Genomic DNA, 24,756 nt, shown 5'->3' on the forward strand with positions numbered 1-24,756 from the left:
ATCATAGACTTGGCATGCCCTCTCCTGAGCCCTCATTATCCCTTGGAAAATCCCACCTGTGTTGTCCCAGCAGCTAGTGTCACCATTGAGTCTCCACTCATCCTTAGAGACACTATGGCCTCTTCCCTGGACCTTCCCTGGCTCCTCTCAAAGAATCTGAGTCTCTCTCTTTGCCATTTTGTCCGTGTCCCATTTAGAGTATCTGCCATATTTATTGTCTGTCTCCTGGGAAGAATGGATTTACAGGAGTACAGGAGTGGTCTTACACATGTTTGTATTTTCCAATCTGGCAAAAGGCACTTTACACAGTGGCACCAGATAAGATTGTGTGTCGGAATGATTGGGGGGGGGGGGGGGGCGGGGGACTCTCACAGGCCCACAAAGAAGAGGGGGCAGAGCTGGTACCCAAACCTCAGCCTCCTGAGTTATTACTCCCCATCACTTGCTACTGAATTTCAGCTTGTAATTTTTCGGTCTATTACAGAATGGTGTCCCAAGCTTGGGTTTAACAGACTGTTTCTTATCACATTTTCTGCCTCTATTCTTCACTAGGTTTGCTGATTTGGTTTATTTCTCCTTTGGTAATAATACCACATGCCCATTCAAGATGGATTTTTCTCCCTACACAGAAGGGTTTGGTTTGGTTTTGGCCTTTTTAGTATCATGGTAAACAGGTCATTTTTAATGTGCAGTTTGACACTTTGACTTTGAAGGGTCTGAATGGCTTTGGAGCTGAATGTATTATAAAGATTGACTTACTCTTGAGATCCTAGGTATGAAAAATGTTTTGCAAACTGTAAAGTGATGTACCCTCACAAGTATAACAAACTAGAAGCCCGGTGCATAAAATTAGTGCACTGGGAGGAGTGTGCATGGGGGACGGTCCCTCAGCCCAGCCTGTGCCCTCTTGCAGTCTGGGAGCCCTTGGGGGATGTCCAACTGATGGCTATGCTGGCAGTCGGACATCCTTAGCACTGCCCTGGAGGCAAGAGAGGCTTCTACCACCACTGCTGCGCTCACCAGCCGTGAGCCTGGCTCAGAGCTTCTGGCTGAGCAGCACTCCCCATGTGGGAATGCACGGACCACCAGAGAGCAGCTTCTGCATTGAGTGCCCCCTAGTGGTCAATGTACGTCATAGCTGCTGGTTCCACCATTCCGTTGATTTGCATGTTAGCCTTTTATTATATAGGATAAGGTTATGCTACATTTAACATCATGTCTGGTGCATAGTAGATACTAATTTGAGAATTTGTTGAACAACCCAAGATTTTCCCCCTCCCCCAAGTGTGTATTTACAAAGAAAATGTTTCTTTGCCTAGCTGGGTGGCATATAGCCCACTCAGAACTTATCAATTTATGTTTACATTCGTTATTTCATGTTGTGCTCACGACAAGCTGTTTTGCAGCCACAGACTGCACCCCTCAAGACAGGCAGTGTTAAGTTCTGAATCTTTGGACAGGTCCCTGAGGAATGAGCTAGACTATGGATGCTCACCCAGTGTGGGCTGTTTGCTCCCCACCACAGTCCACAGCACCGTCTTCCTTCTTGGAGGCCAGTTGGCCTTTCCCCACGGATTCGGACTGTCTGGGATGCCTCGTGTTGACCTGTGAAAGGGTCCCATGTCTTCCTCATCATGTTCCACATTGTCATGTTTTGGGCATGCATTTCCAGCTGTGAACTTCAGATCAGAAAACCCTTCTTTAGCAGATGTCCTCAGTCTGGTCTTAGTCATTCAGTAAACATATATGGTCCCTCCTAGGAGCCCAGTGCCGTGTTACGTTCTGTGGGAGGAGCATGAATAAACCTGCATTTAAGAGAACCACTCAAGAGTCTGTCCACAAAACTTTTTAGAAGAATTGACCTACATGCCATAGTATCGCTACCCGTGGTTTCCCAAAGCTTACCGATTCTGTAGCCTGCTGGCTTTACGTTTTGCACAATACGGCTTTTTCCTTCCTATTCTTCATCCCCTGCATCCAGGTCCTCAAAAGGTCTCTTCCTGGGAGCAATCAGCTCCCAGTGACTAACTTAGGGCTTCATTGCATTAGGACCCTGGAGTGCTCAGGCTGGCAGGGCCCTTAGAGAACATTTCACAGCTGAGGTAGAGCCACCCCCACCCCACGAATTTTCCTGAGACCCCCATGGCGGTGGGTGGCATGTAGGGCTGAAATCCAGGTTCCCCTTGGCCCCTATTCAGTGCTCTTTGTCTACCCTTCCTTGTCAGATGAACTGCTTGATATTTGACTTCCACCCTTGTTATCTCTTTCTCCTGATGTGGTGCCAGGGCCACAGTTTCGGTCCCCTATTTAGATCAATTATCAAGCCTTAGATTGTCAATAAGACTCCAGGTTTCCAAGCGATAGCTGATGGGCTATGGTTGGAAGCAAGATGATGAGCGCCTTATCATACTTACTGCCATCCAGACAGGACAGCTTGGATTGCCTCTAGGAGTTGTTACACGGCCCTCATCATATGGGAGGATGTGTTTGGAGGACAGGCCAAGGTGGCGAGGCTAGCAGGACTTTTGGGTGGTGAGTCCCCTGTGTGGAGGTGTTCTGGAAGCAGGCTCCTGGGTGAGGAGCAGAGAGAATTCTTCAGAGATTCTCCATTAAAATTTCTTCTAGCTCACCGCAAAGCCAGGTGGGGATCCCAGGTGACTTGTGGTGCTGATTCTTGTTGCTATGCCTGCTGGGGCTGTAGGTGTGTCTTTTGTTGTCTCGTGGCAAGAGGAATGTGATTGGGAACATGAGATGGAGAGGGAGGTTCATTAGCTCCTCTCAATTCACATATCTCAAGAGAGCTGGCTGGTGGGGGGCATAGAAGACCTCCCAGTGAAGGGAGAAGTGCACCATCGAACCCCCAGTAGTGAGATGAGTGCTAGGACCCTGGAGATATGGGGCACCAGGTTCAAGATAGGGGAAAGAACAGATGGCATTTCCCACCCTCCTCACCGTCCTCTCGCTACTGGAATTCCCCTCTGATCTGTCCTGCCTTTCTGGCTCCTTACATGAGCTCTGGAATCTGTGCTTCCTTATGCTCTGGAGCACATATGTCAAACACAAGGCCCGCGGGCCAAATCCAGCCCACCAGGCCTTGCAATGTGGCCCGCACCACGCTGTCATCACTGCACTCCGCTGTCAGTTTATGACATTGTCAGTTTATAACTGTTCAGTAAACCATTCGGCCCGCAATTTAGGCTGGATTTTAGATTTTGGCCCCTTCTCTGATTGAGTTCGACACCCCTACAAGTCTGGAGTGTCAGAGAGGCAAGATAGCCTGGGAGGTCAGGGGTGCTACTTACAGGTAAATGGCTGCGGTTCCTCACCATGCTCCTTCGGCTCCTCACGCCCTTGGGGAAGGTGGTTATGTGCACCCAAGACAGCGGGTTTGAGCTCCCCGAGGTTCCTCCAGCACTTGCTAGGGGAGAAAGTTCAGATGGTTTCTGGCTGCTCTTAGACATTTTTGAAAGAAGGGACATTGAGGGCAACTGTAAAGAAAGCAGCTGACAGACTCAGTTTCTCTGGTCTCTATAGTCATTTCTGTTGGTGTTTCTAGCGTCTCTGGAGTCATTTCTGATAGTACTATGCGGCTTAGTATCGTTGCCAGAACACCTTTGTGTAGGTTTTATTCTTGTGTCCACAACATAAGTTCCAAGAGAAATTATGGTCCCTGTTTTGAAAAGTAAGAGACCAAGGCTGATCAGTGACTTCCCCGGAATCCCGGGGCTAGGACAGGTCAGAGTGGGGACCAGACAGTCTTCTCCCTCCAGTCCAGTCCTGTTTTTCCTTATTATTCAAGGTACCCAGGCTCCCTCACAACGAGGAAGCAGTGTCGTTTCATGACTCATGGTTCATTGATTTACAAAAACCCTTGTGTCTGAAACGTTTTCTTTGTACAAAAGAAAAAAGCATCTAATTTTATACACGATGTATGTGGTGCGTACATACATAAAAAGTCTCTGGGGCCCAGCAGTGAAGCTAAGAGAGAGTATCACAGGAGCCAGGAAGCCCAGTGGGCATTTCTCAGCTGTGTCACCCCTGCCCCTTAGGGGTAATGCTCCTTAGTGCTTTGCTTTTCATCACTTTTACTACCCGTGTAAGTGCCCCTACAGAGTAAATCATGGAGTGGAGTGGGAAGTATAACTTCCTTATCAGGTTTCAAAACAACTTCTCTGGAGACTTGTTTGAATGCTTTGTACTCTGTTAGCATAATTTTGGGAGAACGGACATTTACAATATCGAGTCCAGCCATAGACGTCTAGATGTCTTAATGTATTTGCATCTTCTTTAATATCGCTCAGTATAATTTCATAACTCCAGAAAGGTCTTGCACACCTGTTGTTAGACTTATTCCTGAGGACCTCATGATGTTTATTATAATTCACTATTTTATTATTACTATTAATTGTTATGGTATCTAGTTTCTAATGCTTTTTGGGTATCATTGTTTTTATTCATTGATATTATACTCTCATAATTATATTAAATTATATGTAGATTCTTTGGGGCTTTTGACACACAGTCTTATCAGAGAATCATGGCTTTCTTCCCCCCCCCGCCCCCTCTGCACTCAAGGATATTTTTCCACTGATTTTTTTAGAGAGAGTGGAAGAGAGAGGGAAAGACAGAGAGAAATATTGATGAGAGAAACATTGATTGATTGCCTCCTGCACTCACCCAGACCAAGGCCCAGGCCAGGAAGGTGCCTGCAACTGAGGTATGTGCCCTTGACTGGAATTGAACTTGGGACCATTGGGTCTGCAAGCTGACACTCTAACCATTGAGCCAAACTGGCTAGAGCGAGAATCATGGCTTTTTACTCATTTTTTTCACTTATTCTATTTACGCCCTCTGTCACATTTGAAGTTAACATTCTATTTTTCTCTTTTTGGTGGCTAAATTTTAATGTTTCCAGACATTTTTAAATTAATGAAATTTACAAACATAATACATCTACCATGAAATATAAAATATAATTTATACTACCCTGTTTTGTAGTTCTTATATTTTGAACCCTGTAATTGATACATAATCTTCAATATTTTAAACAAATATATTTTACTAAATTTATTCATACGTCTACCACATTTTCTTTACCATTTTTTCTTACATCTTAGACTTGTCTTTTTAGATTGTTTTCCTTCCTTCTGAAGTACATTCTCCAGAGGTTCCTTTGGCAATGTAAATGCCTTCAGTTTTTATTTATCTGAAAGTATCTTTATTTTGACCACATTCTTAAAAGTTAGTTTGTCAGGATATATAATTCAAAGTGGCAATTATTTCATGTCATCATTCTATAGATATAATTCCTATATCCTGGTTTATGTTGTTGCTGATGAGATCTACTTGTCATTTCTTAATAAGTAATCAATTTTTCCTTATTTCTTAGGCTCTTTTAAAGACTTATCTTTGGTGTTGTATAGTTTTACTCTAATTGTTCTAGTTATGGATTTCTTTTCAGGTATCCTGCTTTTAGATGTATCATGCTTACTATATCTATATATTTGAGTATTTCCTTAGTTCTGGGAAATTTAGGTATTATCTTTCAAATTTTTCCTCTCCTTGTTCAATTGTGTCTCTTTTTTTGGAACTACTAGGGGCCCAGTAAATGAATTGATTCACTTGAAAGGAACTGTGGGCCACAAGGATGTAGTAGGCACAGGGGCCAGTCTCAGCCAATCCTCCGTGCTCCCTCTGTGCCTCCCCACATCCTCCTTCCATCTGTGGCAGCCCTGCTCCCACTACTGTGCCAGCAGCGGGTGCAAGTGGCAGCTGCTGCTCTGATCACCCCTCAGGAGCAGGGGGAGGTGGAGAAGCCCTTAGAGGTGATCAGGACCAGCAGTCACCACTCACACCCAATGATAGTGCTGAGTGATTGGAACTGGCGCTGGGCATCAGCAGCATGTGCAAGCAGCAGCTCTTGGACCAGCTGCAGTGCGAGCGCCGGGTGGGACTGCAGTGCATGGGAGCAAAGCATTTTCAGTAATTTCTGAAATATTAGTAATTTCTCCATTTCTACTAACCTCGCTTTCATTTTTCCATGTTTTTATTTCATTGTGCTGCATTAAAAAAATACAGAAAACTTCATAGTTCACTGACATTTTCATCAATGCTATCTGCTCTGCTGTGTAACTTACCTTTGAAATTTAAATTTCAAAGGAAGAGAGAAAACACAAATTATCAACATTAAGAATGAAAAGGATGTTATTACTACAGAAATTAGATAATAACGGGATAGTTTGGATAATTTTCTGCCTATAAATTCAAGTTAGATAAATGGCAAGTTTCTTAAGAACATGAATTGCCAAAACTTATACAAGAAATTGAAAATCTAAATACGCCCATATCTACTAAGGAAATTAAAAAACTTTCCACCAACAAACAAAAAACTCTCAGGCTACATGATTTCACCAGTCAACTCTACCAAACCTAATATCAATTCTTCATGAGCTCCTTTAGTCTATAGAGGCAGATAGAACACTTCTCAACTCATTTGATGTGGCAAGCATAACCCCGATACTTAATCCTGACAAATATGTCATAGGAAAAGAAATTTATAGAACAATATCCATCATGAACATGGATGCAAAGTTCCTTAACAAAATATCAATCAAATCTGGCAGAATATAAAGGATAATACATCACAACCAAGTGATGTTTAATTCATGAATGCAAGGTTGGTTTAGCATTTGAAAATCTATCATGTTAAGAATATGAAAGGGAAAATGCATATGACAGCTTCATAGATGTACAAAATGAATTTCACATAATCCCAAACTCTTTTTAATGAAAATAATAAACTAATGATAGAGGGAACTTTCTCGGTATGATAAAAGGGCACCTAAGAAAACCTCAGCTTGCATAATACTTAATGGTAAAATATCCCTGTTCCCCTCTGATCCTGAAATGGGAAAGAACCTTTACGTTTATCACTTTTCTTTTTATTCAAAATTGTTCTGTAGATTGAGCCATTTTAATAAGTCAAGAAAAATAAATCAAAGGCACAGAGATTGAAAAGGAAGAAGTAAAACTGTATTTTTTCACAGATAATATGATCATATATTTTGAAACTCTTAACAATAGAATCTATAAACTACTAGCACTAATAAGCCAATTAGCAAGGCCCTAGGCTATCTGGTTAATATAGAAAAAGTTAATTGGGTCACATATAGTGCAATGATCAATTTCAAGCTAAATGAATTTTAAAATTATAAAAAGTAACACAAAATCAAATGTCTAGGAATAAATCTGACAAAAGGGCTGTAAGACCTCTATGCCAAAAACTACAGAGTATTGCTGAAATAAAGAAGTGCTTTTAAAAATGGAGGGACATACCATCTTTATGGATTGAAAGACTTACAGTATTATCATTAAGATATCTATTTTCCTAATCATGAGGTCACAGTTCAATTCTGGTCAGGGCACGTGCCCAGGTAGTGAGTGGGCTCAATCCTCAGTAGGAGGCATGCAGGAGGCAGCTGACCAATTATTCTTTCTCAGCTTTGATGTTTCTATCTCATCCCTTTCCCTTCCATTCTGAAATCAATAAAATATATATATATATATATATATTTTACAAAATATGTATCTTTTATTCCTAACTCAAAATATAGGTGCAATATAATCTCTTTTAAAATTCCAGTAAACTAATTTGAAAAAATAGGCAAGGTGATTCAAAAATTGATACAGAAATGCAAAAACAAAGAAGCCAGAACAAATCTAGAAAAGGAGAACAAAGGTATAGGACTTTTACTACTTGATTTTAAGAGTTACTATAAAGCTGCTATAATTATGACAATATGGTATTGGTGTAAGGATGGACAATAGGGGAGTAGGACAGAATAAATAGCCTCTTTCAGAAAGACGGTTGGTTTTGACAAAGGTACAAAATGGGTTCAAAGGAGAAAGGAGCGCCTTTTTAATCATTCTTATCAACTGGATATTGGTACAGGGGAAAAATGAATTCAGACTTCTGTAGATAAATATTAATTTGCACATCTTTGAGGATTTGGGGTAGTCCAACATTTCTTAGGAAGGTACAAAAGGGCACCAACAATAAAACAAAGCAATTGATAAGTTAGCCTTTGTCAGAATTAAAAATACTCTGTTCATCAGAAGACAGCATTAATAAAATGTAGATCAGCTACCGATGGGGAGAAGGTGTTTATAGAAAATGTATCTGTTTTCGTGGTTTTGTTAACTGTGGAGATTTGTTGCCTTCCTGTAAGCTGGAGCTTGTTGAATTTCTCAGGCATCTCGGAGCTTTCTGTAAAAGGATTTCAGAGCACCAGTGCGTCATTCTGCCAGGATAGAAGTCAGTTCTTTCACTTCTCAGTTTTCTGAGCAGCATTTGGTGGAAACTCAGTTCTAGCGCTGTAGTAACTACCTCATGTGATACTTTAGCCAAGTCCTGTCCAGTGACCCCTTCAGAAGCAAAGCCTGTCTTTACTTGTCTCCCAAGTAGGAAGCATTATTACTATAATTAGTTTGGTAACCTAGACTTTTTCAAAACATGGACTTTTCTCCTCTCTGAATGTCACCATATTTCTTCCTTTCTGCTGTTGGTTGATATTATCTTTGACCCAAATATCTGTTTTGAGTTAATATCCCAAGGGGATAAAATAGTGAGAGTCACTCACAGGAGTAGTTCACACTTGGAGAGTGGGGCGGGAGAATGTGGGCATGGCTTATGTTTTCAGGTGTCAGCCTTCCTATAAGTGGGCTCTGGCTCCACATGTACCTATGCGTATGCTCAGACGTAGCCACGTGCATGTACAGATAATATTTTCAGATAAGTATTTTCAGGTAAGGATGAAAATTTAAGAAGGAATGATATTTTAACTTAAACTTAGAATTCATTGAATATTGGAATGCACGAGGGCTATACAAAAATGATCAGTGTTTATTAGCAGAACATGTTGACTTGCAAAAGGATACGGCTATTACACATGCTATTGAAAATTGGTGCTTTTAACGAAAATCCATTTCTCTTAATAAAAGGGCAATGTAAATTTCCTACTCTCTGCACGCGATGATAATATGAATTCAATGCCTCCTATGACTTCCTTTCCTTTACTGCACAGGGCAGGGCAGGGCAGGGCGGAGGCCTCCTGTCACAGAGTTCAGGGCCTTTTGTGACTTTAGGCCCTATTCTCTCATTCATTCTCATTCTCTCTCTCTCTCTCTCTCTCTCTCTCTCTCTCTCTCTCTCTCTCTCTCTTTCTCCCCCTCCCCCCCCCCCAAGCATATTTCTCCCATTGAGTTTCAGAAAAAGTAGAAGGGAGCAAGGAAGGGAGAAGGAGAGAGAGAAAAACATCAATGTAAGAAAGACACACCCATTGGCATCTCCCAAATGCTCCCCGGGTATCAAACCTGCAACCCTGGCATGTGCCCTTGACCGGAATAAAATCTGAGACCCAATGCATGGGCTGACACTCTAACCACTGAGCAACACTGACGAGGGCGCAGGTCCTGTTCTTTAGATTGAATCCATCCTCAGGGATGAGAAATGGAAAGGAAGTCAGAAAAGGAAAGGAGGAAAAAGAAGAAAAGCCAACGGTAGCAGAGGAGGACACAGTAATTAAGAAGAGAAAATTACATGGAGAGGATGAGGCAAAGTTGTACCAATATAATAAATTGGCTCAGGTCTCCTGGCTTCTAATTTGCTTCTCTAGACCAATTTGTGGTCAGGAGAATATTGGTTCTGTCACTGCTTCATTTTATGACCTTGGACAGGCAGTTTAGCATCCTCGGTCCTCATTTTAAAAATGAGAATGACATTATGTATTTTTATGAAAGTTAAATGAGGTAGTGCTTATAAAACATTTAGCAGAGTTGCTGGGACATTTCATAAACACAAAATAATAATAATTAGTATGATGATCTCATATCTAGCCATGAAGAAATGGTTTTGTTCAGACACCGTGCCTTCAAATATCTGTGTTTAGAGTGAAACGTTTGTGAAATGGCACTGGCAAGAAATATGGATTAACGTAAAAATGAAATAAATACCAAGAGATGTGAAATCTAAGCCCCAATTTTTATTCCTATATTTCATAGATATAATATATCTATTAAATTGCTATGCAAGTTACTATGCACTTTCAATTCCTGAATTTATCTTACAAACTAGTAACAATGCAGATGGGCATCAGCCCACGGACCACACTCTGTGAGCAACATATCTACCAATGGCTATAAATTCATAAGGGTGGACTTGGGGAAGGAAGGTCATAGTTATGTTGCAGTGGGGGTTATGATTCAAGCTGGCAGGTCCCTCCCTAATGCATTAATTTGCATACATGTGCCAGAACATTCCAAACTCTAGAAAGTCTTCTCTGATGGAAATCCTCATTTAAAAAAACAAAAAACAAAAAAAAAACAAAAAAAAACCCTGTGCAAAAAATGGTTTTCTTCAGAGTTATTCAGAAATCCACGAGGTAAGCAGTCAGAGTTGAGAAGTAGTCCAATAGTCTTCAAGTGTTTGGTAACATAGACTTCGCCAAAAGAATGTACGTTCCTCCTCTCTACATGTCGCTGGCATTCCTCCCTTTCTGCTGTTGATGTATATTACCTTTGAACCAAATATCTGTTTTGAGTTAATATCCCAAAGGGATAAAATGGTGAGAGGCACTCACTCACAGTGCTTTGGAGTTCAAGAGAACCAGCCCCTTTGGGGCCTCAGATTCAGAATGAACCTGCATCTATTTAAGATTTCTCATGCTAGGCACCGTGATCCATGCCTTTGCTCTTCTGAGCCTGTTGGTACAACAGTTCAGTGAGGATGGTGTGGTAATCAAGGTCACTTATTGGGAAGTCAAGCCTCAGAGAGGTTAAATGACTCACTCATGGTCTGTGATGCAACGTTGTGTGTACCAAGTCGAAACACCATTTTTTAAAGGTTTTTTTTTGCTGTGTCACATGTGCAGTTATCTTTCCTGACATTCTGTTACTTTGACTGTGTAGTTATTGTTACTGAGTCCTCATTGGGAAGCCTGCGGCCTACAGGAGGCCTGCGCACTCCGGGCCATCACCTGCCGGCCTCGCGGGAAGGTATCTTTGCTTGTACATCACCCACGATTGTAGAATTTGCCTCTAGTAGACATTGACATTTTCAATGAGGGAATAATTGCATTTTTAATGAATAAAGAAGTTGGAGAGTTATTAAATAACCTCAATTCTGGATAAAAGATGATAACCATCCACGGAAGGGAGACATCAGAAGGAGAAGGTCTCCAGTGCAGCAGCAGGAACTATTCAAGCTGATTGTGCTGAAGCAGTTCCTGCTGTGGTGATGCCTGGCAGCCATGGTGCGGTTCTGAAAGCTCATATCGAGTGTCCAGGAAAAGATGCTGCGCTCGTGGTTCGGTTGACTGGGTTGAGAATTAGTTCTTGGCAGCGGAGAGATAGACTACACTCCCAGTAGATGGGGTCTACGGCGGTCATGACTCCAGGTAACCTCCAGAGAAAAGAATACACGTTCTGCGCATTCTGTTACCTTTAGTCATTCATCCAACACATATTTGTTGAGTTCCTCCTAAGCACCAGCCTCTATTCTGAGCACCAAAGATGAAATGGTGAAAAGTAAAAAAAACAACAAGTAGTTGAATAAGGTAGTCTTTTAGCAATAAAATTATTAATAAAATAGAATAGGTTAGTGTATATAAAGTGTGACAGGAAGTGGGGATTCCTAGATTTCATTCTGGGATCAGGAAGCCCCTCCCCCCCCAACCCTGAAGTCAGAAGACAGAGCATGGCCAGACCCACATAAAGTCTTGTAGATTCCCATAAAGAGCTTGGATTTTAACTATGGGATGCCAGGGGAGTGTTTTAAGTAGAAGGGGGGGGGGGGATAATATTTGTTTTGTATTTTAAAAGCCACCCCTTGTTTTTCTTCTGTAAGAGGAATAGGGAGATTGGGACAAATATGAAAATAAAAAGTGAGTTAATGAGGTTATTAGGGACTCATGAAGATTGGAAGCGTGCGGGCAGGAGACTCGGGTGATAGCAGTGGGGTTGGAGTGAAGATTGCTATGAATTATTATACTTATAGGTTGGATTGGAGTTGGCAGTGAGGAAAAAAATGAAGACAGGAAACGGACTCCTAGCTTGGGTGGCATTATTGACTGAGGTGAGAGAGACAAGAGAAAGAGCAGCGTGGGGAGAAATTCTGTTTCAACCATGTTACATTTGAGATGCCTGTTTGGCGTCAAGTAACTGACATCAAGTACACTGTCTGTAGTAAATGGGTTTGGAGCTAATTGATGAGTTGGGGCTAGAGATGTAAAAGCCTTTCGCAGAGAGGTGAGGTTGAGTTCATGGGCCTGTTTAGATGACCTGTAGAAGAATGGATAATATCATTTGTTTTGTATTTTAAAATGGCTAGAGGAGAGAACCTAGACTTGGCCTCTGGGAAAGTCGATGCTTAGAGAAGCAAAGGAGATTGAGAAGCAGCAAACTAGGGAATCCCAACAGGAGAAGCCTCCCCCGGAAGAATAAGCTACAATAAAAGATCCAATACCTCCCATCCTCTGTTGAGTCTGAACAAGCCTGATCCACATGTCTTCTGGACAGTGGGTCAGTCAACTCACCCACTGGACCTGTTCTCTCTTGTTCCAAAACCTGAAACTGCTCTTTGTCTCAAGGGCTGCAGCTCACTCAGTAAACGTTTGTTGAGCGGGCAGTTTGTGCTGGGACTATGGGTGCAGCACTGAGCAAGGACAATTTAACACAGTCCCTGCCCTGTTACAAGGAGTGTGAGTAGCAGAGGTGCAGCTGCTGCGTGTAGGGACCTGAGTCATTTGGGCCAAGCAGAGTTGCTTTGCTAAGCCTTGATTTTCTGTCTGAAAAATGGATCTAAGTTTGAGGGCTTTCTGCTCCACCCTGAAGATGTGAATGAATGGGTGTGTGAATGCAAACCCCTATGTAACCCACTATGGAGCCATTTCAAAGGGTCCTGAGTAGCTGAAACCGGTTTGGCTCAATGGATAGAGCGTCAGCCTGCAGACTGAAAGGCCCCAGGTTTGATTCTGGTCAAGGGCATGTACCTTGGTTGCGGGCACATCCCCAGTAGGGGGAGTGCAAGAGGCAGCTGATCGATGATTCTCTCTCATCGATATTTCTAACTCTCTATCCCTCTCTCTTCCTCTCTGTAAAAAAAATCAATAAAATAAATATATTTTTAAAAAGCATCCTGAGTAGAAAGCTAGCCCTACTGTGTGGCGAGCTCACACACAGTGCCTTAACCCACATCAAGTCTCCACACTTTCTTCCCTCAGAATTCCTCATCAGCTTCTGTCTGCCCATGTTCCTGTCAGATCTCAGCTCCTCTCCTCACTATCCACCATTCCCATCGGGCAGCTTTGGGTCTTCTCTTTGGTTCTGCTCCCGAAGGAGAAGAAGGGGCTTGTTTTAACTAAGGAGAATCTTTTTGATACTCAATCAGGGAGAAGAATCTTTAATGTTTAAATTAACTGGGGTTGTCGAACAAGGGCCTCTGGGAATTTCAAAGCTTTTTACAAAGGAAAGTGCCTACATGGTAGGAAGCAGATAATAAACTCTCAGTCCTCCCTTGAACAGCCACACGCACTTCTTGGGCACCTCCAAACCTTTGGGAGGGGAGTGGGGGCAGAAGGTGGCCGGGAATGGATAGCGGCAGCTTCTCCGAGAAGCACAAAGTGTCTCCTAAAAGAACTCGGCCATTTGTTCTCTGTCAAGATGCCTCCTTCATGCTGTAATTAGGGTGCTGTGGGGGGCAGCCCTGGGGGAGAAGGAAGTGACTGAAACATACACTATTATACAGAAAGAGAGAGAGACACTATTATACAGAGAGAGAGAGAGAGAGAGAGAGAGAGAGAGAGAGAGAGAGAGAGATGTGTGCAGGAGTTTGTGCCTTGATGGTGTCTGTGTGCTAACGTGAGGTGGCACAGGCTGGGGGTCATTAAACAGTAGGTCAGTCTGAATTCCATTTTGTAACTCTGTGTCTTTCAGTAGTCATGTAGATTCTTTCAGATTTTATTTTATTTTATTTTTTTTTTTTTTCCAGTCTGCAAAATAAAGATAAAAGTGCGGTCCTGGTTCCCTTCTTTATTTAATTTTTTTTCCAAACATTGATTTCAGAGAGAGAATTGGGATGGGGGGGGGGGGTTAAAAGGAGAAGAGAGAGGGCTGTCTCCTGCATGTCCCCTACTAGGGATCAAGCCTGCAGTCTGGGCATGTGTTCTGACCAGGAGTTGAACCATGACCTCCTGGTTCATGGGTTGATGCTCAACCACTGAGCCACACCAGCTGGGCTCAGTTCCCTTCTTAACAGGTTGTGAGGACGAGCATGTGAGGACTCAGGACTTGAGTGTTCCTAGTACAGGCTTTTCCTTGCCCGTCCCCGCTGATGGGAGGAAAGGTGAAATAGTTGGAATGAAATAGGGCAGCATTTAAGATATCATGAGGACTTTTTTGTTTTGAATTTTACTTGCAGCAATTTCTTCATTATATTTTGCTGAAAACCTGTTAACTCCTTTCTAGCACATGCCGGCAGGGGAGAGGAAGGAAGGGTGGGTGCTGGAAGGAGTCTAGGATGACTCTGTTTGCTACTGTAATCTCATATTCTCCAACAATGCCAACCACATAATAGGCACTTAGTAAGTTGTATTTTGGAGGCAGAATAAACATATATGTATATGAAAGCCTTGATCATAGGTTGTGTGTATACATTCTCCGGAGTGTCAGTGACATTTCAAATAGGCACTTGAAACACCTACTCTGTGCTCGGTACTACACTTTGCACTTGTTACCTATTCTTTGATTCAGGCCTTACAACACTTTGAGACGGTCGGGTGTCCATGCCTGTTTTACAGTTGAGAAAACTGAGGCTCAGAGAGGTTTCCTTGCCCCAGATCCCACCCTAATGGAGCCAGGATTTGAACCCAGTTCAGTCCCGTTTCAGAGCTTTTAGTCATATGCTCTCACAGTCTGATTACACCAACTTCGAGGTTAAAAAGCAAACCTGAAAACGTAGTCCAGCTCCTTCATTATCGCCTTGATGTTGCTTGCCCGGCCTTCCCCTGCACCTATTCAAACAAATAAATAAGACCTCGATGTTAAGAAGAGTGCGAAGGAGAAAAAGACCATGCATTCCCCCCCCCCCCCCCCCCCCCCCCCCCCGATCCTAAAAGAATCTGCCTCTGAGTTCTCCTGACTGAAATGCCCTGAGGATGTGCAGTGGCGCTGGCTTTGGAACTCCGAGATGGAAGTGCTGCTCCAGGGCAGCCACCACGCCATAGGCCTGGGGCCCACACGCCCTCTCTGTGCCTTGGTTCCCTTGCCTGTACAAGGCGAGGCTGGGAGAGGTGATTTGTCAGGCCCTCCTCACCTGATATTCTGGTCCGAGATCCCCTAGCTCTCTTCGATGGCTCTGGGTGTAGGGATGGGAGACAGCACTCTGTGGCAGGGTAGTTACTGGCCTTCCCTGCCTCAGGGGAGGGATTTCTGCTCATCGGAGGAGCCCTGACCTCTAGGGAAGAGGGACTGTTGGCTGCAGTGCCTGAGTGCATGTGCCTCTAGCCGTCTTGGATGCCCCGATATCCTGCTTGTCAGAGTCAATCCTGGGCGGCCTTTAGAGGACTGGGTGCTTTATTGACAGCCTAAGTCTCCTTAAACCCTTCCTGGAACAAGTCAAGGGATGAGGGGTAAATAACTATAACACAGCCGAAGCGTGTGACCTTCAGTAAGGTGTTTGCCTGCTCTGAGCTGTGTTTGCTCCACTGGAAAAAATGGGAGAAAATGTCCCCCAGGTTCCTATGAACTCTGGAAAGCTCTTTTACCCCCTACCCCCACCCTCCAGCCTGTTTCCCAATGAGACTGAAATTAAACCACCGGCAACCCACAACCGTCTACCTGACTTGCCCAGTCTCGCTGTTTTAGAGCCTATAGGGTTGGAGAGGTTGTTCTTGATGTCTGACCCAAATCCCCCTCCCGGAAGCAGACATCTGACAGGAAGACTGGCGGCAAGGTTCCCTTGGGAGCAGCGAAGCACTTTGGAAATATGGGCTCTGAAGATTAATAGGGAGGCATATGACCATGTGGCCATTTGTATGCCTGGCATAGTCTGTCTCCATAAGCCTCTGGTGCCAGTGTAAGCATGTGTGTATTCACGCCAGTGTGTGTGTGATGAAGCGTACAAGTGTGTACAGGAGTGTGAGTAAACAGATCTTTGAGTCACACAGGCAACCCATCCTGGCAGGCTTTGTCTTCCTTTTGGTTGCCATGACAGCAGCGAGGCCTCCACTTCAGTAAACAGAGCTCCCCCCTGTGCACTGAATAGGAGGGAGGGGTCTGGAGGCCAGAGGGAGCCACATAGCCCTGCCACAGAGCATCTCTTGTCAAAGCAGACCTACCCATACACCTTCCTCACTGCATCCATGTAGGAGGTAACTGCCCCGGGAGGGGTGAGGGGGTGGGGAGCGGTGATTGCAGAGACATAGCAAATGCAGGAATTTCAGGCGGCAGTAAGGCTTCAGACCTCACTTCTAACCCCCACAAGTTAGTCACCACATGATATCTTCTAAATATGTGAATAACCAAAGTCCTCCCGTCACCCTGTGGACTAAAACCAGTCGCTTTAATTTCTCAGTTCTATAAATACCAGTGAACTTTCATCTTAAACTAAATATGACTTAAAAGACAACTCCACCTCCCCAACCCCCTCCCTGGCAAACACACCCACGGCCACTCATGGTGTTATACCTTGTCGGTGAGGATCTACATCATTTAACACTTCATCTCATTATGAAAAATATGGAATGGGTTATGTACCAATGGTTGATTTTTTTTTTTCCAGTTATGCCTCTCATGTAAACTACTGGAAAACCAAAGTGGTCACAAATGTAAATTCACTAACTAGGATGATAAGAAGAAAATTGAACTTAACCGTGCAATATACGGAGATCAGTCTCGTCCTAAGTTCCCATAATTGGAATTTAAAATTTAACAACCCAAACCTTGCATACGTGTGTGACAACCAGAATAGCGGCTCATCTACCTCAACTCCAACTCCTCTTCCTTTTCTCTGTGAGAGAGCAGTGTCATGAGGGGCGCTGCAGGCTATCTTCCCTGGCAGGAAGAAGCAGCCAAAAATCGGGGTAACAGATTGGGTAGAAAGTATCTGCAGTGCAACACAATTTGTATCTCCCCCCCCCCCCAGTTTTATTGATTTATAATCAGCATGTAGCTTGTATTAATTTGAGGTGTACAGCATGATGGTTTGATATATGTATATTATTTAATGATGCTATCAACTATAGTTACCATGTTCCACATTAGATTCTCAGACCTTATTCGTCTTATAACTGGAAATTTGTACCTTTTGACCATCTTGACCCATTTCTCCCATTTCCCACCATCACCTCCAGCAGCCACCAGTCTGTTCTCTGTTTCAGTGAGTTCAGAGTGCGTGTGTGTGTGTGTGTGTGTGTGTGTGTGTGTGTGTGTGTTAAGATTCTATATATAACTAAGAGTATACAATACTTGTCTTTATCCATCTGATTTATTTCATAATGTCTTCAAGGTCCATCCTATTGTCGCAAATAGCAGGATTTCCTTTTTTTAATGGCTGAATTAGTATCATCTTTACCTGTTTACCCATCAGTGGACATTTAGATTGTTTCTGTGTCTTTGGCTATTTAAATAAGGGTGCAGTGAACATAGGGATGCGAATATCTTTTTTAATTGGTGTCTTTGTTTTCTTCAGATATATAATCCAGAAGTGGAATTGCTGGATCATATGAAAGTTCTGTTTTTAATTATTTGAGGAGCTCCATACTGTTTTCCACTGGTGGCTGGACCAATTTATATTCCTACCAAGGGTTCCCTTTCTCCACATCCTCACCAGTACTTGTTACCTCTAGTCTTTTTGATAGTAGCCATTCTTACAGGTGTGAAATGACATCTCGTTGTGATTTTGATTTGCATTTCTCTCAAAATTAGTGATGTGTAGCATTTTTCATGCACCAACTATATTCTTTGGAAAAATGTCTATTCAATTCCTCTGCCCATTTAAAAAAAAATTTTTTTTCTGTTGAGTTGTATGAGTTCTTTATACATTTTGGATATCAACCCCTTCTTAGATACATGATTTATGAATATTTTCTTCCCTTTCTTCTATTGCCTTTTCATTATACAATGCCTTACAAGCATGCAGTCAGAACTCGCAGAGTAAATCAGATTTATTCCTGCCCCTGGTTATGAGCAGGGCGCTATTATGTCCTTCTAGCATCAACAGTGACTGATGAGGAAACAGAGACTGAGAGGTTACTGTCCAGGTTACGAACAGCAGATGTCACCTGGGTGCATAGTTCGAGAATAGACCTGCTAGTAGTTCTGCTTGAGCATGTGGGGATTTATTTTCGTTCCTTTGTTTGGAGTTCTGGAGTCCAGGTGCATCCCACCTTGTGTTCTGTCACATCCGTGGGGTGGAAGCACTGGGTGGAGCCAACAAAAAGGAGCTGAGATGACCGTCCTCTCACCCTCAGCCACAGGCCAGTGCCAAGAGGACTTAGGGGACATGAATACCCTTCTACTGTCAGCCACACTGTCTCCTTTTAAATTTCCTGTTGCTGAGCCCAAGGGAGCTGGATAAACTGAGATATTTGTAGGGCCTTTCTTCAAGGTACATTTCGATAGGAAATTTGGCAGTGGTCATCTGAATGGCTAATTTCAGTAATGGTCATATGCTTTATCTTTGCAAAACCATTATCACCTGAAGAACTCGCAGGATCCTCTGGGAAGAGGGAGAGGAGGAAACAGTGAGGGGAAGATGCTTCCCTTTCTTGGGTTGGGCCATGCATCTACTCATGAGAGTTGGTGGGTATGTTGACTCTAGGTTAGAATGGTCAGTTATTTGTTTAAATATATTTTATTGATTTTTTACAGAGAGGAAGAGAGAGGGATAGAGAGTTAGAAACATCAATGAAAGAGAATCATTGATCAGCTGCCTCCTGCACACTCCCTCCTGGGGATGTGCCCACAATCAAGGCACATGCCCTTGGACCAGAAGCTTTTTGAATCTCCCAAGGTTTTTGTAAATAAAAGTCTGCAGGCCGACGCTCTAGCCATTGAGCCAAACCGGTTAGGGTGAATGGTCAGTTATTTTTAACCGGTAATAGCACTGAATCCTGCTTATCCCTGTTCTGCCTAGAATGCAGTATGTGTATAAATAAACGATGACTGGTATGGATACAAAAACTAAGCAGTACATCACTAGCATGACTAATGCTATGACTTTTACACCAGGTCTTTATTAATCCAACTCAGAGCAATGGTTTCTCCTACTGCTTCTCTTTTTAAAAGACAGTCTTTTAGAAAAACAAACACTCTAGTTTTTATATCCTTATTTTCCACACCTTGGGCTGAAACTAAATCCCTTTTGTAGGTTTTAAAGGTTGATGTCTAGATAGCATAGAAGACAGCCGAGGCCTTGTGGAAACAGCACTGAACCTGAAACCGATTGGTCCACGTTAGCTTGAATTCTGGCTAATTGGTTGATCTTGGACCAGAACCTTTTTGAATCTCCCAAGGCTTTTGTAAATAGAAGTGCGCTAATTTATATGAAAGCGATTTGTAAATTTAAAAATTCACAAATGTGCTCTGTGGATATTAGCGGTTCTGAACATGTTATTTCCATAACCTATGGAGTCTGCTGTAATAGTAGACATTGGGCTAATCTTCATAGGCCTTTGTTGCAATGTGATGCCATATAGGCTCTGCATGGTCTCATGGAGCCTGCAGACCAGTCGGGCAACGAGCCATGGGCACAAACAGTGATGAGAGCGAGGGAGGGAGGGAGAAATGTCATGAAAGACACTGGTGCCAGACTTCTATCCTAGGATCCCATTGGAAAAACACAAGAGGGCCACTGCATAAACATCATATAGAGTCCCCACACACCCGTCCCACAGCACGGTCCTTCCCCCACACGGTGCACTAGCTGCGAGGAACTACCCCCACTGGTGCACGTTCTTTGTTTCCTTCCTTCAGGCAAGAGGATTCTTAAAAAGCCCAGGCCAGATTTGTTGGGCTCTGGGCTTGTTAGCCCAGCGAAGATGCCAGGTGGGAGGGTGGGAGGAAACGGGGGCCTGCGATGACAAGATGACAGAGGAGAGCAGGGAAGCCAGCTGGTGAGGCCCGGAGCCAGGAAACTTCCAAGTACACGGGGAGCTGAGCCTGGGTTTGTTGGCCTAGCCCACCGGAAGTCAAGCTGCATGGTCACTCCGGAGGCCAGCTAGAGGTGACACACTGCATGCTTTATGGACTAATTCCACAGATTTTAGTGGAGCCAAAGAGAAACAAATTTTAATGGCAGTGTCGCTTTGGGTGAGTGCAGAGGGAGTGTGCCTTTGTTTAGGCCTTTGGGACTGAGGGCAGAGTGATCAGTATGCTCACCAAGTCTGTCTGTATAATTTTAATTAAAAAAAAGATATATATATATATATATATATATATATATATATATATATATTCTTTTTTAAAATTATATATATATATATTCTTTTTAAAATTATATATATATTCTTTTTTAATTATATATATTCTTTTTTAAAATTTTATATATATATATATATATATGAAGAGAGAGAGAAATGTGTGTGCGCATATATATATATATATATAGAGAGAGAGAGAGAGAGAGAGAGAAAGAGGGAGAGAGATGTGTGTGTGTGTTGAGCATATACTATGTGCCAGGTCTAGCCTAGTCCAGGAAAGTTAAGAAAGACATGACATTTTCACAAAAAGCTCACATAAAGTAGAGAGTCTTCTGAACAGCCCAGCACAGGAAAGCTCCGGCTGTATGATGGGCTGTAAAGACAGAAGAAAGGTAGAAGGGAGGCCAGGAGACTAAGGAGAGGTGAGGGGAGAGGAACACTAAACAGAAGAGGTGACATTTCAGCCTGGCCTTGAGGGAGGATTTTAACAGACCAAGGCCGAAAAGAAGGGGTTCCAGGCAGAGAAGCAGGGGGAACCAAGCCTTACAAGCCCGCTCTGCCTTTTGGGAGGAGAGAGACGCGTGCTGCAGTTGAGCATGACTGAGGTGGACAGCGGTGTGCAGGGGGTGGATTGGAATGATGGAAGGTGAGGCTTGGGAAGAAAGGGCCAGATCAGACTGAAAGACTGAGGCCATGTTAGCAGCGCATACCTCATTTAGCAGCAGGAGGAGGAGGCTGTGGAGGGGAAGGGGTTAGAAGTGAGAGAAGATGGAATTTAGATCAGAAGGTCATGGTTCCTTGGACACTTGCCCCCTCAAAGGGCTACGTAACTCCTCCCTGGATTCAGCATCTGAGCTGGAACATGGAGATGTTGGTGATCTCACCCCAGATGCTCAAAGATTGTTGTGTTCCTCTGGTCACAGTCTGCTTCAGGCCCCCTTTTCAAGGTCTTGTTTGAAACCTCCCTGAGTTCCCCCAGAGCATGGATGAAAAATTAAGACACATCCATGTGAAACGATAAAGAAGGGACATACAGATACGCCACCGGGCAGATAAGGGGGGCGTGAAGAGCCCCGGCTCCTAGAGCAGACAGCCCTGGGCTCCAGTCCTGGCTTTGTTGCTTAAACGCGAACAAGTGGTTTAGCTTTTCCCCGGAGGATGAAAATGCATGTTCTGCCTTCTTCTCAGATGGGTTGTAAAGATTCAATGAGGAAAATATACAGAGGTGCTTGAAAACTAGAAAGTGTTCCACACATGTTGCTCCCTGTAGTAATTGTTTTAGGTTTGGAAGTGATCTGTTTTAGAAAGAAAACTAATAGCTGTGAGATGGAGGAAGTGAACGGGAGGGGGAGAAGAGGCAGGTGGTGGAGAGACCAGGTAGGTGCTGCTGTAATGGTCCAGGCAGGAAAGCATGGGGTCCTGGACCAAGGCAGTGAGGATGGAGAAGGAGGTGGATCTGCTTTCCAACTGAAAGTCGGCACTAATTGGGAAGGAGAGAAACACAAAGAAGAAACAGAGCCAAAGGTAAGAACTTTGATAGGTGGCAACTCCAGCCCCATGCTGAAACCCACAAATGAAGGTGGGGAAAGGGGGTGCCCCAGGGTTGAATTGTTACCTTGCCACTCACTGGCCCTGGCACTCTTCCTTTTGACCCCCTCCCTTTCCACACCCTTGGTAGGACCCACTGGACCTGCAGCCACACCCAGGAGACTATCTCCTCCCCTGGGTATGTGCCACATGCCCGTGTCCTCAGCCTGACTGTGATCATTGTAAGGTGTCTGTGCCAAGGAATCCATCTCTGTCTTTATAGGAGGGACCAGACGGGGACCCTCCCATTCCTCTGCACGGGGCCAGGGGCAATTCCCTCAGCCCCTAGCTCGTTTTTTTAGTACCTGGACCTGAGGGAGAGGCTGGCAGGATCCACAATGGGTGCTGGACTCTTTCATCTTCAAGGGGCACCTTTTTATTTATGGGGAGCCCGTGACAGTTTTCAGGGCAGTGGGAGAGGGTCCGAGCCATGACTGGAGGTGCTGTTCTAGCAAGGAGCACTCTTGCCTGGAACCTGGAAGGTGTTTGGTGATGCAGAGGACAGTGATGGAGGTGGTTTCGGGGAGTGGGGGTGGAGGGGGCACTAGCTTATGAATTTTTCTTGATCCCTGTTTGCTCCCCCATTGAATCAAACCATCTCCATCTCTGCCAGGTGGCACTCATTCCTCTTTCTCCATTGCCCATGCGGTTTTAGTCTTTGTTGTCTTGTGCCACAGAGTGGCTGTGGTCCCCCGTCAGTGGACTGTGTCTTCTCACCTTGGCTTTCCCTCTGTCCCATTACCTCCCCTCTGCTCCACCCCACCTCCCCACTGTCTTCCTCCTTAGAGCCCAGGGGCCCTCCTCGTGTTCTTTTCTCATTTACCCACTACCAGCCATCTTCAAACAGCATCCCAGCCCTTCTAGGCATCAGTGTCATTGGTCTTCAGTGAAAGCCGTTATTGAGTGCCACAGGAATCAGGGCCCCAGAGGAGGCACAGCACTTCGGTTAGCGTTCAGATCCCAGCAAGTTACTTTCTTCTCTAAGCCTTGCTTCTTTCTCTGTTAAATAAGAATTGTAATAGTGTTTATCTCCTAGGGCGGTTAGGAGGACTAAAGGAGTTGATGGGTATGAAAAGTTTCATGCGGGGCCGGCATAATGAGTGGTCAATGTACATTAATCATTATTGTAATTAAAAGCGTAAAGAGTAGCCATGCCCCTTGAAAGATTAAGGGCCTCTGTTGTAGCTGGGGACACGGGACATACAGCATTTTGAGGCCCGGTTCGTCATGTGGCTTAGAAAACACCTTTCTGAGCAAGCAAGCAGAGGGTGTTAGTACTGATTGGAATGGACCGGATCCAGGAAGGTTCCTGCATGGGGCTGAAAGAGGTGAGTTTCTGAACAACTCTTTAAGGATGCCATGGATGCAGCTGGGACTGAGGAAAGGGGAAAGGGGGTGCCCGGAGGTACCTGCTCAAACTCTCCTCCTCACATCACCCTTTCTCTTAGTCGTGGCACTGCCCGAACCTAGTGCATCGCATCCTCCTTGTCCGCAGGGAATTTGCCAAAGAGAGGGAGAGAGTGGAGAACCGGAGGGCTTTCATGAAGCTGCGGCGCCAACAGCAGATTGAGCGCGAGCTGAACGGGTACCGCGCCTGGATCGACAAAGCAGGTGAGGCAGCCGGCGGGACAGCCAGCGGCGGGCTGCATGGGCCCCGGCATCTTCCTGCCGAGGGGCAGCCTAGATCAGAGCAGAGAGAAGCTCTAGGTTCCTTGTTTGCTTTGAGGTTCCCTGCAGGTCCCACTCTCCTTTATCTGGCATGTGACAGGCCCTGTTCTATTAAACACCTTCATGAGACAGGCATGTTAGCATGAGGACAGGCATGAGGAAATGGTAAATAACCCAATCCTGGAGCTGAGTTTTTGCACTACTACTACTACTACTACTAGTAGTAGTAGTAGTAATAATAATAATAATAATAATAATAATCTATTCGTTCCACAGATGGTTATTGTGGCTTCCTTTGTGCCAGGTCCTGTTCCAGGCACCTGGTATAGCAATGGGCCAGCGCTCTCCTCTCCTGGAGCTCACTACCCTCCAGTCAGGGAAGGTGGCAGTGAACAAAACCACACATAAGTAACTTGTCAGGTGGTGATAAGACCAGTGCACACAGATCCAGGTAGGGCCACGGGCGTAGGGGAAGTCACAGTATTAAATGGTGTCAGGGTAGATCTGTTTGGGGGACATTTGAAGGAGATGAAGGGGTAGCCACAGGACGATCTGAGGGAGGAAAACTCCGATGCCAAGGCTGTAAAGTGGGAGCAGCCAGGAGGGGGGAGAGCATGGGGAGGGGGACAGGAGGCAGGATGAGGGCAATCAAATGGGAGGAGAGAGCAGCAGATTGGGCATGACCGGCATTGTAAGGGCGAGTGAAGTGGGAACCACTGGAGGGTTTTGAGCAGAGGAGGGACGTGCTCTGACTTAAGATGTTGAAGGAGCGCTCGGTGGCTGCGTGGAGAATAGATAATAGGAGGCCAGAAGCAGGGAGACCAATTGTGAGGCCATCACAGTCAGCCGGGGGACAGGTGATGGTGAGAACTGGTTTTGCCTATTCCCCGGGCTGTCACCAGTTCCCCCCTCTTGGCTTGCATCAGGACTGACTCTTGCCCAGTCCTAAGCGGAGGCCCAAACCCACCGCCATCGCCTTAACTCACAGAGCCCCCAGATTCATGTTGGACTGTGGCTCAGCGGTGTA

The 24,756-nt window shown here is 44.5% G+C and overlaps 1 protein-coding gene across 1 annotated transcript in view; it reads left to right on the forward strand.

Annotated features, from left to right (window-relative positions):
* Positions 1-24,756, forward strand: part of CACNA1E (calcium voltage-gated channel subunit alpha1 E) — a 370,106-nt gene that overhangs the window by 267,746 nt on the left and 77,604 nt on the right. Inside the window, exon 11 of the mRNA XM_084866127.1 lies at positions 23,557-23,672. Coding sequence (XP_084722253.1) covers positions 23,557-23,672 — 116 coding nt within the window. The remainder of the gene's footprint in view (positions 1-23,556; positions 23,673-24,756) is intronic.

This window comes from Pipistrellus hanaki, assembly GCF_964339955.1.
Source record: "Pipistrellus hanaki genome assembly, chromosome: 18".
NCBI classification, from domain to species: Eukaryota; Metazoa; Chordata; class Mammalia; order Chiroptera; family Vespertilionidae; genus Pipistrellus; species Pipistrellus hanaki.